The sequence below is a fragment of the Moschus berezovskii genome, chromosome 6 (assembly GCF_049115385.1).
Source record: "Moschus berezovskii isolate FMDL1 chromosome 6, NW_MosBer_1.0, whole genome shotgun sequence".
NCBI classification, from domain to species: domain Eukaryota; kingdom Metazoa; phylum Chordata; class Mammalia; order Artiodactyla; family Moschidae; genus Moschus; species Moschus berezovskii.
In genome coordinates this window covers 113756089-113771022 of record NC_142465.1, presented here as the reverse complement: position 1 = coordinate 113771022, position 14934 = coordinate 113756089, and the positions used below count along the sequence as shown (strand labels likewise).

General features: G+C 57.9%; 1 protein-coding gene across 5 annotated transcripts in view; it reads left to right on the top strand.

The window, feature by feature from the left end:
* TMEM184B (transmembrane protein 184B) overlaps positions 1-13380 on the top strand; it is a 50727-nt gene extending 37347 nt beyond the window's left edge. For 3 of the 5 annotated variants that reach the window (XM_055394062.2, XM_055394063.2, XM_088837490.1), the window contains 7 exons: positions 2380-2470; positions 2953-3028; positions 6050-6141; positions 6958-7127; positions 7583-7777; positions 9821-9841; positions 10896-13380. In XM_055394062.2, the coding sequence (XP_055250037.1) occupies positions 2380-2470; positions 2953-3028; positions 6050-6141; positions 6958-7127; positions 7583-7777; positions 9821-9841; positions 10896-11137 (887 nt within the window). In that variant the 3' untranslated portion in view covers positions 11138-13380. The remainder of the gene's footprint in view (positions 1-2379; positions 2471-2952; positions 3029-6049; positions 6142-6957; positions 7128-7582; positions 7778-9820; positions 9842-10895) is intronic. The other 2 variants (XM_055394061.2, XM_088837491.1) reach the window with 2 other exon arrangements.
* Positions 13381-14934: the final 1554 nt, after the last annotated feature.

Genomic DNA, 14934 nt, shown 5'->3' with positions numbered 1-14934 from the left:
ACATGCCTTGGAGCAACTAAGCCCATGCACCGCAGCTGTTGAGCCTGTGCTCTCAAGCCTGTGTGCTGCAGCACCTGAAGCGCGTGCACCCTAGAGCCCGTGCCCCCCAACAGGAGAAGTCCACGCGCCACAGCTAAAGAGGGGCCCCCGTGCTCACTGCAACTAGAGAAAGCGTGCACAGCATTGAAGACCCAATACAGCCAATAAAATAACTTTTATAAATTTTTTAAAAAGTTATAAAGAAAGAAACCTTTTCTAACCACAACATCAGATGTTAAAAAGCTTTGCTTCCACTATGATCTCTCCAGTTCACCCAGATTCGAGAAGAGGGAGGAAAGCCCCCATCTCTCAGCAGAGGAGTGTCAGTGTCAGGGCATGTGGCTGCCTTTGAAAAAATACCGTTGACTACAATATAGCTGGACCAATTGGAAGAGACACATCCACTCCTCTTGGCCTTACATGGTTTTGGATAAAACCGTGTTAGTAGGCTGACATCAGATGTGGCTTGTTGCTCCTCACCTGCTGCCTTCAGATGCCCAAAGTTCCTGTCAGTGGAAAGTGATCTGGAGGCCAGTCAGTGGAGAGTCCCACCACACACAGGGCGCTTGTCTGGGGACAGCGGGCCCCCAGGGAAGGCCAGCAGATAAACAGCCATTACCACCAAAGCTGAGGGTGCCAGCTACTCTCCTGAGCGCCTTGCATACTCACAGAAACCCCACCACCTCCTAACTTGATAGGAGCTCTTTTTGCCCCTATTTAACAGGTGAGAAAACTGAGCCGCAGAGAGGCACCCAGCAGAGCCACATTGTGAACCCTCTGCTGTGTGTCTCTAGGGGGATAGTTACAGCACAGGTGGCTGGTGCTATGGGTCCTGTTTATACAGGGTGCCACTTGGGCCCCTGTTTCCCAGCCCCAGACACGAACCCTTAGTAGGTTAGACCAACTGAGGGATGTACAGCCCTTTCCTAGTTGCTAAAGGCCAACTTTTACCTACAGACGTATGGCCAGGATCTGCTATGCTCCAATTCCAGGCAGTCAAGCTTCTATGTTAGTGTGTGGCGAGGGCTGGGCCCATGCTGATCCCAGTCGGTGATCACACTCCAAGGGGGATGGACTGCCTGGTTCTGCAAATCAGCAGGTTCTGTGGATGTGGGATGCACAGGTCCCCATGGTGGCAGCCAGGGACTTCTCAGGGAGGGTGATGTCTGACGGGTTTACAGTTCCAGGAGTGAAGAGGGCAGGGCACCTTGTGTTGCTGGGAAGGAAATGTGAGGGGTGGGCAGGAACCAGGCTACCTGTTGAAAGACCTTGAACTGAGCCAGAGGCCTGCTCTGGGAGCCTTGAAGGCCTTTCTGCTGCACGCAGACGGTGGGTCCGATGAGAAGGGGCCTGCTGGCTGCAGGGCCGCTGGCGCGTCTCCCTAGATCTTTTTCGCCCCTGACCCCACCTTGACCTTCCCCTTGGCCTCACTCCTCTGCCGGACGCCTGTCCTGTTCCCCTGCCCCGGGCCTCTGGTCTGCCTCCTGCACCTTTCCTCCATGCGTCCTCGTCCTCTCTGTGCCCTGGCTTCTGGCACATCCTGGTATTTCTGGCACCCTGCGGGCAGCAGCCTTCATTTGCTGAGCCCTCAGAAGTCCTCGGACCAGGAGACCTATTACAACGTAGTGCTGTATTTATAGCTCACAGCAAACTTCTGCTGTGTCCCCGTTGGTGGCTGTTGCAGATTTTGTATCTTTGTGGGTGATGTCAAGCTGTGTCCTGATTCAGAACGCGCTGGCCCAACTTCCCAAAACATTTGCACTGTATTCTGGGCACCTCTCACACATTTTGTTGTAGCTTATTGAGCTATAGGCTAAGATGCTGCTACACGCTGATGAATGCATAAGGGTTCTTTCTGTCTCATTCTTGCTGAGAATTTCTCCTGAGATCCTTCTAGAGAATGTTTAATTGTTGCTTGGTCATGAAACTGTGATCTGTAACACAGAAACAGAAAAGTACATAAAACTAGTAAACAATTACAAGACCAGAACCCAGAATGCGCGCCTTGCCGGCTCTTCACGCCCCCAGCCTGCCTGTCCAGCTCGCCCCTCTCAGTCCTGCATTTGGCGGTAATCTCGTCCTTGCCTTTCTTTATGGTGTGGCCAGCAGCGTCTGTGAACAGCATGGTTTAGCGGGGCCTGAGTTTGATTATACGAGTGGACTATCCACCGGGTCCTCATGTCCCTGAGGCCCGCCCCCCACCCCGCGCCTCCAGTCCGCCCCACCTCCAGTCTCTGCCTGTGCCTGTGGTTCGTTCACTTTCGTTGCTGTTTAGAATTCCACCATCTGTTTATCCGTTCGGTTGATCTGAGTGGTTTTCTCTGGACTTTGTTTTCACAGCCTTGGTCATCTATAATTTCCTGAGCCTGTGCTATGAATACCTCGGGGGGGAAAGTTCCATCATGTCAGAGATCAGAGGGAAGCCCATCGAGTGAGTATGAAGTCCCCCGGAGCCCTCCACATCATCCAGTTTCCTGGGCCTGACGTTCTCTGAGCTGTCCTGGCATCAGCCGGTCCCAGACCATCTCTGCCTGTGACCTTGACCTACTCTGCCTCTCTTGCACCTCCTGAGTGAGGTCATTCATTGGGACTCTGGGGAGGCCTGCCTGGCTCTTTCTCCCTCTCTTCCTGTCCTATCTGCTTGCCTGTTTTTTCCCTCTCGCAGTTTTCACATTCAGTGCCTTTCAGGTTCATTTGTTATCCCATGGGTTCCTGCCGAATATGCCGTGTCTCTCCCAGTGCTTGGCCTCAGGCTCAAAGACGGCCCAGGATCCAAGCTTGATCCCCGCCCTGCTCCCTCTACCCCGGCTTGTCAGGGTGTGAAGGAGAGTGAGGGTGGCCTGCCCCCACCCTGCTTTCCTGAGTCCCAGCTCTTTCTTTGCTCACCAGCCCTTCTCCGCTCGTCTCTTCCAGGTCCAGCTGTATGTATGGCACTTGCTGCCTCTGGGGAAAGACTTACTCCATCGGGTTCCTACGGTTCTGCAAGCAGGTGGGTAGGGTACCTCCTACAACTGCCCTGGTTACAGGTTGCAGGCCGGGGACCAGGAGCCTGGGTCTGTGCCCTGGAGTGGCAACTGCAGGGACCAGGCTACCCCTGGTTGACAGAGCAGCAGAGGCAGGCGTCAGGCCAGGAGGACCCTGCTCCCAGCCTGCCAGCGGGGTTCCCATTTCCTGCGAGGCACCCACTCCCTGAGCTGTTAGGGATGCGCAAGCACTGGCAGGGTGTCCTCAGAGGAACATTAGCAGGTACCCCAGGGGTGTCTGATGCAGCCCCCAGGCAGGAAGTGGCCCCAGACGCTCATCCAAGTCTTGGTGTGTGTGTGAGAGTCCAAGGAAGTGCATGGTGATTCTAGGATCTCAGTGTGAAAACTTATCAGCTGTGGCTAGAGCTGGGAGGGTTTCTGCATTGAGGAACACTATTGAACAGACCTGCGCAGCCTCTGGTTCTTTCCCCCCTTTCCACTTGTCAGGCAGCCCAGCAGCTTCCAGTTGTTTCCAGATCCGCCCTCCCAGTGGTCTCGAGTGACCTGGGAGGAGGCAGCATGGTGTTGTGCTCAAGTGCCTGGGTCTGGGTCTCTGACCGTCTGAGTTTGAATTCTGGCCTCTTCTCTTGACTGTGTGACTTTCGCTAATTACGAAACCTCTCAGAGCCTTGGTTTTCTCTTCTTTGAAATGAGCATAATGATACTTAACCTCAAGGGATGGTTTGAGGAACAGATGAAGGAAAGCCCTTAACACGGCCCTGGCTCTGAGCCTGCCATCCCTTGCTCAGGAGGGTCTCAGGCACCGTGCCCCGCTGGCAGGACCCCAGCTTCATCTCCACAGGGCCCGGCAGCCCATCCAGCATCGTGCAGCGTCATCTTGGGAGATGAAACCCCATCTTGGGAAATGAAACTTACAGCCCATCCCCAGACCTACTGGAGGCTGGCCTCTCTGCTCACTCCTGGGCGGAGCCGCGCCCCGTGCACAGCCCCACCTACAAAGCCCTGCTTGGACAGCCAGTCTCCAGTTCTTCCAGATCTTCCTTCCCTCGGGTGTTTCTAAATTCAAAACCTCCCCACGGGACCTGCAGGGAAAGAGTTCACACTGTCCCGGCTTCAGGGTGGGGCCTCTCAGAGCCTTTGTTTACTAGTGCCGACCCAGCTGTGACTCTCTGCCTTCTTCTTGGAGGATCAGATTGTGTATGAAGTGTTGACGCCAGATCACTAGCTTGGTTGCCTTGTTGGAAATTACTCCTCAGCCTTGTGGGCCCAGATATTGTGCTGCTGGTCCTGGAGGTGGTGGGGACAGGTAGTCAAAGGCGAGAACTAAAGAAACCTCTCACCTTTTCCCCTTGGAGAGAGGACACCGCGGCTTTTCATCAGGGCCACCGTCTGGGTCTGAGTCTTCTGCCGCTTCAGCCAACCGCCCCCATGCCTTAGTTTCCTTATCTGTACCCTGGGGGTGATGACAGACTTCAAGGGGCTGTCGAAGCACCACTGAGCTGAGCCAGGGCAGCACCAGCACTTATTTGGGACACGCTGCTGACCCTCCCCAAAGGTGCTGATCCTGCTTCCTCAAGGGGGTGGGGGCAGCGGGGTTTGTGGGCATCACCCATCTAACCCCATCATACGCGCCTCTCCTCTTGGCAGCCCTGCAGCTCAGCTCGCCCTGGGCTCCCCTGCAAACTTACTCGAGCCCCTCTTGGGTCAGAAACTTAGGGTTCCACAGGTTACTTTCTCTGCTCTCAGGTCCTTGCCCCATTTGGAACCACACCAGCTTAGCCTTTCAAAGCTAATCCCACCTCCCCAAGCAGGACCTTGTGGCAGACATTTATTGGGTTTCTAGAAAGTGGTAAAGTGAAAGTCGCTCTATCGTGTCCAACTCTTTGCGACCCCGTGGACTGTACAGTCAAGGAGATCAAACCAGTCCATGGAATTCTCCGACCAGAATACTAGAGCGCGTAGCCTTTCCCTTCTGCAGGATCTTCCCAACCCAGGGATTGAACCCAGGTCTCCTGTATTGCAGGCGGATTCTTTACCAACTGAGCCACCAGGGAAGCCTAAGAATACTGGAGTGGGTAGCCTATCCCTTCTCCAGGGGACCTTCCTGACCCACGAGTCGAACCCAGGTCTCCCATATTGCAGGCAGATTCTTTACCAACTGAGCTACCAGGGAAGCCCCTAGAGAGTGGTGCTTCTCATGATTACATGGGCACTGCAGTTCCCCTTGGCATTTACTGGGGCCTCTGAAGGGGCTTGTGGAAACTCGACTGAGGGCTTCTTTCAGTGGCAGAGGCCTCTGCTGAGTGCTCAGAGATGGGAGACCTCCAAGGGCAGCCTGTGTTGTCTTGTGCTTCAGTCCCTGCACAGCAACCCTGCCGCAGGGGGCTGGTTACAACCATCCTTCACGCACAGCCACTCAGAGGCTGAGTGACTGCCCCCTCGAGCTTCCACAGCGGGTAGTTTATGAGGCCAGAATTCAGACTCATGTCGGGACTCCAGGCCTTTCTTGGGCTTTGGGCTACTTCCTATTTGGGGGTCATCTCCATCACCAGTAAAAACCCCAGCTCAACATAAATCCTAGACCCAGGCCCAGAGCATGGGGCAGAGGGCCAGAACTGGGGTGGACGAGGAGGCCCTCACCCACCCAGGGTGGGAGGCCTGCTCCCCACTGCCGCCCACCTACCAGCACTTAAGCCCTCGCCCTTGTCTGCTGTCTGCCCCTGGGCTGAGCTCATGCCTCTGGCTGCCCGCTCTGCCGGTCCTCCCATCTCTAGCATGTTCAGTGGTCTCTCCTATGGAATCTCTGTCTCTGTGTCGCCTCCATTCTTCCTCATACACGCCTGTCTTCGCATGCAGCCGCATCGCCCTATTACTGTCTCATGTCTTCTGCAGACAGCATTTCCCCTGGGGGCAGGACAGTGGGCCTCTCCCATCCCCTGGCTTCTGGCACCAGTCCAGCTGGCCAGAGGAGGTGCTTCTTCCGTGGTCTGTGTGCTCAGCCTTGACTCTTGCCTTCTCCCCAACAGGCCACCCTGCAGTTCTGCGTGGTGAAGCCACTCATGGCCGTCAGCACCGTGGTCCTCCAGGCATTCGGCAAGTACCGGGATGGTGACTTTGAGTAAGTGGCGGGTCCCACCGTCCGAGGTGTGTGTGGGGAGGAGTGGGTGGCTCTGCCCAGAAGCTCAGGCTCTGGCTGAGGGAAGAGGTGGCTGCGGACTGGCCCCACACCTGTGTCTGTCATCTGAGTGGAGGGCATCCTCCACTGACCCCGTCCATCCTCACCCCTCCCTGCACCCCTGAGTTGCTGGGGCCGAAGCCTGCCAGTGGCACCATGACACTTGGCCCCGCCTCTGACAGAGGAGTGTCTGTCACCTTCAGGCGACAGAGTGGGACCCCTGGGGGGTTGGGGGCAAGAAGGGACAGTGACCATTCCCAGGGAGGGGGCGAGAGAGCCAAGGCCTAAGAGTCCCGGCTCGAGTCTCTTCTGCATGGATTGACACACACCCCACTTCAGGGTTTAGTGAACATGACCATGTGTGTCGGCCCTGAGCTTGCACACACACCCCCTGTAACCCCAAATGACAGTCCCCAGGGGTCGGTGAGCAAACAGAGGCTCAGAGGGAACATAACGTGGCTCAAGTGAAAAGAGCCAAGTCAGGTTCTGTGTCCCTTGGACCATCAGGCTGAGGCCCTGCTCCCGAAGCCGCCTGGAGTCCTCTGCCAGGAGCATGGGCAGTGGAGCTGCAGGGGGCAAGGCTCACTGGTGCCCTGCCCCCAGTGTTCTGACCACTTCTATCAGTGGCATGGGGAACACGGCCCAGGGAGCCTTCTTAAAGCTGTGTGGAAGGGCATGCAGGCAGGGCAAAGGGGGACGGAGGCCCCTTGTCACTCAGAAGGGTCTGTTCAAGCCCAAGAATGTCCCCGGTTCCTGCAGCGTCACCAGCGGCTACCTCTACGTGACCATCATCTACAACATCTCCGTCAGCCTGGCCCTCTACGCCCTCTTCCTCTTCTACTTTGCCACCCGGGAGCTGCTTAGCCCTTACAGCCCCGTCCTCAAGTTCTTCATGGTCAAGTCTGTCATCTTTCTTTCCTTCTGGCAAGGTGAGCCTCCTCCCGGCCCCTGCGAGGCTGGACTGTGCCTCCCTGTCCCCTCAGCCTCGTCCTCTGCCTCCTGCTCATCATCCCCAGTGCCCCTAGGGTCCAGGCCGCGGGGTGTCTATGGACGATCCTGTCCGGAGCTCAAAGGGACCTCTGTCCACTGAGCACCTGTGGGTCATGAAGTGTGGGCCCCCAGGGCCTTTCACTGGAGCCAGTGAACTTTGGCGGGATTGCTTTCTGGACAGGGGGATCTCAGGGTTGGTGTCCAGCCAGGACCTGGGAGGTGGTTTCCTCAAGGCTCCAGCTTGTGTCAACAGCCCCACCCAATAGGAGCAGCCGTGCACCCCACTTTCATCCTCCCGGGGGAGTGTGCAGTGGGGCGCTATGTGGAGGGAGAAGGAGAAGGGGATCCAGTCTTGGGCTCGATGCCCATGACTGCCCCACACTGCCCCTTCCAGGCATGCTCCTGGCCATCCTGGAGAAGTGCGGGGCCATCCCCAAGATCCACTCGGCCCGTGTGTCGGTGGGCGAGGGCACCGTGGCTGCTGGCTACCAGGACTTCATCATCTGCGTGGAGATGTTCTTTGCAGCTCTGGCCCTGCGGCACGCCTTCACCTACAAGGTCTATGCTGACAAGAGGCTGGACGCACAAGGTATGAGCCAGGGTCCTAGAGTCAACTGCCCAACTCCCCTGCCAGTGAGAAGAGTGCTTCCCGGCCCTGCCCCTCAGCCTCTCCTGCCTCCCGCCTCCCAGGGTCCTTCTGGCATTGACGGATCAGGAGGTCAGGAGGGGACCCTTGGTGTAGGAAAGTGGCCACAGAGGTCCAGGGACCCCTGCCCCCAGTTACAAGGGGTCGGTGGGGGTGGGGACTGGTCCTGGAAGCTAGATGCCCCCCCAACCCCGGTCTCTTGCAGCAGGTCTGGAGACCCTGAGATGATAAAGCACAATATCCCCACGGGAAGGTCAGGACAGAGACCCTGGGATAAACAGTTTCCTGAGGTTCCTGAGATCAAACAGCATTATCCATTTTGTCCTGTAATTTCCTTGTCTCTAAGCTTTTTTTTTTAACCTGATTACTTCTAAGAAACAGACTCAGATGGTAATAGCTTTTAACAGCTTTCTTTTTACAGCTGCTAATTTTCGCTTTGTTAGAATATCGGTTGGCAACCCCAGTTGTATATTAAGATGCCCTGGAGACTCTTAAAATGCTGTCCAGGCCACACCCTCAGAGATTCTGCAGTAGTTGCCCTCAGGTTGGGCCCGGCAGGATGTGCTGACAGCTCCCCAGGCAATTCTAATATGCTCTCAGGAGAATCCAGGGCTGGGGGCTGCCTCTGGCTGCTGCTGGGCAGAGAAGGGAGCCGCGTCAGGGGGGACGAGGAAGAAGAGGCTGGCAAGGCCTCAGCCAACTTGCCCCTCGAGGAGGTGGGAGGGCTTGGGGAGGAGGAAGCGCCTGGTCTAACACATCTACCCACGGAGTCGGTTGCTGCCAACTTCTTGCGTGTGTGACTGAAGGCCCAGGGCCCACTTGCCTAGGCCCACCACCTGTGCCAACCATGGGCTCCCTGGGCATGCTGAGCTGAGTGTAGAAGCACTGGCCTGGCCTTTGCAGGGCTCCTCAAGGGCCCCCTCCCACCCCCCTTGCCTTGTGCTTTCCCCTGTTGAGAAGGGGCCTTAAAAGCCTGCAGCTGCTGTAGATGTGTGGCCTGAATTGCCTTCAGGCCTCTCAGCTCCTGGGCATCCGACCACATTCACCCAGCACACTTGCCGCCTGGGCACTGTCCATCTCTTTTCTGGTTCAGATCCTACACTTACTGCCGGGGGCGCTGTGCTGGCCAGGGCTCACTGCTGCTGGCTGGCATCCCACCTGCTTTCCGCCAGGTCCCCAGTTGGAGGAGATGTACCCAGCACCCTCCCAGTGTCCCCGGAACCTGGTCACCCTGGTGCCTGGAGCCTGAGGCCGTGGCCGAGAACATGGTTTAAGGCCCTGCTTCTGCAGTGGTGGCCCTCCCCACAGAGGCTCTCCGCGGTCACCTGGGCTCTCTTCTCACCCACTGCCCCAAGACACATCCACCCCCAGCCAGAAACAGCGTGGCAAGGCATCCAGCTCTAGCAAGGACCCCAGCCCAGCCCAGGGAAGCTGCTGCACGCCCTCGCCCACCACTGTGTGGGTCCTCGGCCTGTTAACCACAGCGCCTGGCCTCTCTCAGCCCCGTCAGAGTTGGCTGCAAAGCCAGCTCTGTGGTGTGGTCTGTGCCCGTCAAGTGTCCCCTCCTCCACGCCCTGTCTATGAAGTGTTGCGAGGCTGGCAACGCAGGCTCAGGATTTCTAGCCAAGTGTGGAGAGAAGTGGGGTGGCGGGGGGTGGTCCCTCCTTAGGTGCCGAGGTTGAACTCCGACCAGCATTCTGGGTGTCCACTCTTTGTTCCCCAGCAGAAGAATGTCTGAGCCCTGAAGGAGGAGTCTCCTAGATGGACAGAACTGCCCCCCGCCCAGGCCTGGAGGGGCAGTGGGGCCACCTGAGTGCCAGCTGGGGTGGGGGCGGGACCTGGGGTGGGGCGGGCAGCGTACGCGGTGAGGTGCCAGCCTCAGTGGTGGGCATGAGGTGTTCACTCAGCTGTCTCTTGTCTTCTGTTTCTCTGGCTCCCCTCCCTCTCCCCCTGCCCTACTTTGGCCCCGGGTTTGGCCTCGGGCAGTGCCGACATACGGCCCTTACGGTAGGTTCCGCTCTCAATCTGTCCGTCTGTCCTGCACGCCAGTCCTGTCAGCAGCATGAGTCTCTCCCTAGCTCCTTCTCTGTATCCCTGTCTCCTCCCACACAAGCACCCCTGGGGTGCGGAGAGCACCTGCCGAGGGCTGCCCTCCGTAGAGCTTGCCTGCTTCATCCTTTCTCCCATTGTTCTGGAACATGCCCTGTGCATTCTGGGGGCACAGTGCTCATTGATGGGGAACTGGAACATTTGGTTCTGTTCTGTGGCAAAGAATACCAAGGGGGAAGGGGCACGCGAATTTGGGTCTGAAGACTGGGGCCAGAGTGGGGCTCGCCCCTTACGTCTCAGTGTGGGGGCCTGGGCCATCTCTGCCCCCGCTCCCTCCCTGAGCCCTTGAGGACAGTATGTTAGGGAATTAGGAGGAAGAAATAAAGAACCTGCCTGCCAATGCAGGAGACGGAAAAGATGCAGATTCGATCCCTGGGTCAGGAAGATCCCCTGGAGAAGGAGAATGGCCACCCACTCCAGTAATCTTGCCTGGGAAATCCCATGGACAGAGGAACTTGGCGGGCTCCAGTCCATGGGGTCACCAAGAGTCAGACACGACTGAGTGATCGAGCACCTCAAGGCAGGGGCCCCCCCTGCCAGAACCAGGATGTCTGCTCTGCTGTGGGTCCAGGCCCCCATTGGCCTGTTTGTGTGGAGTGGGCCCCTGATCTCTCCAGAGTGAAGGGGAGCATCCCACAGGCCTGGGCCCTCTTCCCCAACTCCCTGAGATCCTTGGGCTCATGCCTGAAGCACACCAGTCTCCACCGCAGCTCCCTTCCCCACTCCCAGACTCCCCACCTCCACCCCTGTGGCTCTTGACTGTCTCCCTTAGGGATGCACTGCAGCCAAAGGAGCCGTTCCTTTGCTTGTCCCTTCTCTTGTGCGGGACCCCGTTCTCTGTCCCAAGAGGGGTTGGTTAGATGACACACACTTGGTACCAGGGGCGGGGGCCCAGCTGCCTTGCACCCTGCTTCCCAGACCCCTCACCCTGCCTCCTGCCTCCTCCCCGCAGGCCGCTGTGCCCCCATGAAGAGCATCTCCAGTAGCCTCAAGGAGACCATGAACCCCCACGATATTGTGCAGGACGCCATCCACAACTTCTCACCTGCCTACCAGCAGTACACGCAGCAGTCCACTCTGGAGCCCGGGCCCACCTGGCGCGGGGGCGCCCACAGCCTTTCTCGCTCCCACAGCCTCAGTGGTGCCCGCGACAACGAGAAGACGCTCCTGCTCAGCTCCGATGATGAGTTCTAGGGGCAGCTGCTGCTGGCGAGGGGAAGGACTGGCCCCTTGGCCCAGGGCAGGGTGTGCCCCGCCTCTGGCCTCACCTCCAGGCGGGGAGGCCGGCTGGCACAGCCTTGGCATCGCCCTTTAATTTATTGGACCAGAAACACTCACATATCGCTTCACGAGGAACAGCCCGGCGCCGCCGTCTGCCCAGGGTGTGGCCCAGGCTCACCCAGGAGCCTTCAGGAATATTTATACAAGGCCATGGCTCTGCCGCCTGGACCATGGGGAGAGAATGGTGGGGGCAACTCCCCATGCCCCTGCAGCTCGTCCTTTGAGGACCAGCCGTGCCCAGGCCCTGACGCTTGTGTTGTGGACCAGCGGCTGCCGCCTTCTCAGCCCCTCCCCCTCCTCCCCCAGACGTAAAGCCCTCCCCCAAACACCGTGCAATACTCTCTCCCTGGGGCTCCCGCCTGCTCCCCACCCTGCCCCCCTGGTCCCATGCTAGATTAGCCTCACCTGGGTGGGAGGAGGGGGCACGGATGCTCTCCGCAGACCCTCCTCCCGACCCAGGCCTGCCTGGCATGCTGCAGGGATCAGAGCCAGACACCAAGAGCCATGGGTCCCACCTTGGAGGGCGCCTGGGCATCCTCCGGGGCTGCCCCTTCTGCCTGCCTCACGCCCCTTCCCCTGGGCCTGCTGAGGAGCCAGCAGTCTACACTGCCCTCCCATGAGGGGTCCTTCTTGAGAGCATATTGAGCAGGGCCCTTGCATCCCAGCTACTCAAAGGGTCGGGGGCTCCCAGCCCTCCTTCCTCTGCTAGATCCTCGTCCCTCCCTGGGGCTCCTCCCTCCTGTTTCACAGGGAGGGCCTGGTCTCTGCATTGCAGACCAGCTTCCAGAGGAGGAGCAGCGCAGGCGGGGAGGGATGGGGCGTGCGGTGGGGAGCCCAGAGTTGGGGGACTCCTCTCTCTGGCCCCATATCCACACAGGACCTGGTGTCCTGCCTCATCTGGCCCCACGGCCCATCTCTTCTGTGCCTTAGTCACATATGAAAGCCCCCCACACCCCCACTGCCCCTGTGCCCGGCCGTCAGTCTGACCCAGACACTCCCTGGGGGGCTCCCTGTTAAGCTGCTGGCACTCAGTGGATGCTGCAGTACAGGGCCAAGTGCCCTTGGACAGGCCTCAGGGGTGGCCAGGACCACCAGTCCCCGTCCCTTCACCGACCTCCACGCCCACGTGCATGGAGCCTGCCAGGGCCAGAGCCCCCAGGCAGGCCGGGCTTCCACTGGCCACTGTCTTTGGAGGAGCCTCATGACAGTGGGACATAATGCATGTTCATTCAGGCAGGAGTGCCCGTCACGTGAAACCCAGAGAGCACGCGGGTGTGGGCTGCACCGGCCTGGAGGAGGGGAAGGGGAAGGGGGCCCAACCCTTAGGGACCTTGGCATCTCTTAACCTTTTGGCCACTCCTGGACTGAACCACGCCAAGGTCGGGCAGGGGGTTCCATCCCAGGAGTCTTCCCCGTCCTCTTTTGGCGACCAAGCCAGCACTGGGGTTGGGGGGCATAGAGGCCAGCTCGTGGGCCCCTGTTGGATGGGTCTGGCCAGCTGGTACCAAGCTGTGCAGGAAGGCAGTGGGTAGGTGCGGGCTGTCCACAGAGAACCTCTGGGCTGCCCCCGTCATTTGCTTTCATGAAGTTGATTTTCCTTCCAGGCCAAAGTGTGCTGCTGACTCCCTGTCCCCCACCCCCGTCTTTGCCTGCTCTGGCCCCTGGCCACTTGCAAGGTGGACGGGAGGTGCCCCATGGCAGGGAGCTAGCAGCCCTTGGGAAGATGGGGGCTGGGAACGCGTGCCCAACCACTCCACCCCTCCTTCCTAGGATGTGTAACCTACCTTGTCTTTTTATTTTTTTTTTTTAATTTTTTTTCCCAATAGAGTAGCTCTTTGTACATAAAAAATACTTGAAAAATTAACTGTATGATGTATGAGAAGACAGAGTCCCCTAGTTTTGTATCTCGTGTGTGACCGCCATGAGTTCCACCAGAAAGCCGCTCTATTTTGGTCTCTGTGACATTTTAAATGCGTGACAGAAGTGAGCAAATACAGTGAGAGAGAAATATATATATGAGATAATATAGATTGTATTGAAATCTCCTTTGCTGGTGGGTGAGATTTTTTTTTCCCCCAGCTCCCGTGTATGTGTGTTTGGGGGTGGGTTTAGTGGTTGTGGGTTCAAAGGTGTCCTAGAAAACCCTCTTTTGTCTGGGTTGTAGGTATAAGTGATGAGGGGGTCACATTGCCAGACTGAAATTGGGGTCCAGGTCCCCATTGGACAGTGTCTCCCCTTCTTCTGGCCAGTGGGACATTGGTCACTAGGGGTCCACCCACCTCGACACCCAGCAGCGGGTTGATGCCTCATGCCAGCATCAGTCAGCCAGCTAAATGGGGTGCACCCTCCAGCAGCCCCATTTGTGCAGGTGTCTCCATGGGGTTTAAAGAATTTCCTGTGATCCTCATGCCTCCTAGTCTATCTCCATGCCTCCAGGAGCCCACCCTCCACCCTGGTACCCGGGGCAGGAGGCCTGGAGCAGGCCCTGCCCAGCAGTGGGCATGCGCCAGACACCTGGCACCTTCCTGCCACCACTGCATGCCTTCTGTGGCTTGGCCTGGCTGACAGGGGCGCTCAGGAATGTGGCGTGGGTGGGGGAAATTCCCAGCCCGGCCACCCTCCACTTGGTCCCCCGCACAGCTTCCTGCTGTCCTTTCCGCAGGCCTGGGCTCAGTGTCTTGGAATCAGGATCCTGGACCCTAGCCTGAGAGGGGAGAAGGGCCTGTGGGCCCACCCAGCCCGTGTGGTCTGGCCCTTTCCCAGCTTTCAGGTCCTCCCCAGAAACATAATAACCTGGCCATCCCTCCCTACCCAGCCACATGGAACTCCTCCTGGCCATCAGGTGCACTGGGGTAAGCGTTCACTCTGCCGCAGAAGCTTGCAGCCCCTGGCATCCCCAGTGTCTGCCACAAGTACGACCTTACACTTCTTGAGTTGTACAGATGGGTAAACTGAAGCTGCAAGCAGTGACATAAGTCACTGAAGGTCACACAGCTAGAGAAAAACACACCCCCATTTCCCTGACCCCTGGATGACAGAACACTCCTTCCCAGGGTGCCCCGGAAGCGCTGGCAGATCAGATTAAATTAACAGGGAAGTCTGGCATGCTGAAATCCATGGGGTCGCAGAAAGTCGGACACTAATCAGTGACTGAACAACAACAGCAGCAGGGGGTCTGGGGCCCAGGATGAGACCCAGGGTTGCATTCTAGGCCTACAGGCTGGGGTTGAGGAGGTCACTTCTCTCTGCCTCCCTATGCCTTTCCGGAACATGAGGAAAAGATTTTTTACTTGGCTGTAGAAAGTCAGACCTCAATGTGAAAGTACTGGAACAATTCCTCTTAAATCGGGGAATTTTCCTTTCTGGGTGGGACTGTTTATTTGCTGACGGGATGCCCAGGGAATTTAACCCTACATTTCATTGTTCGCCTGGCTTTGCCTTCCCCAGGGAGGCTCCTTGGCTCCAGGCACCCGGAAAAAAGGACAGAACCCTGTCTGGTTCCCACCTCCACCCTACCTCCCCATTCACCCCCGCCAACCCACCCTACCCTAGCGCAAGCCCAGGTGCTAGAGTTAGTGATGGGTCACAGTTGCTTCATCTGCAAATTGGAGGAAACCCTCCCACCCAGCAGAGGGTTCTGCCTGGGACTGAAAGCAGAATCCATCTTGGGCCCCTCATTCAGAACCCACCCTGGCAAAAAAAAAACACAA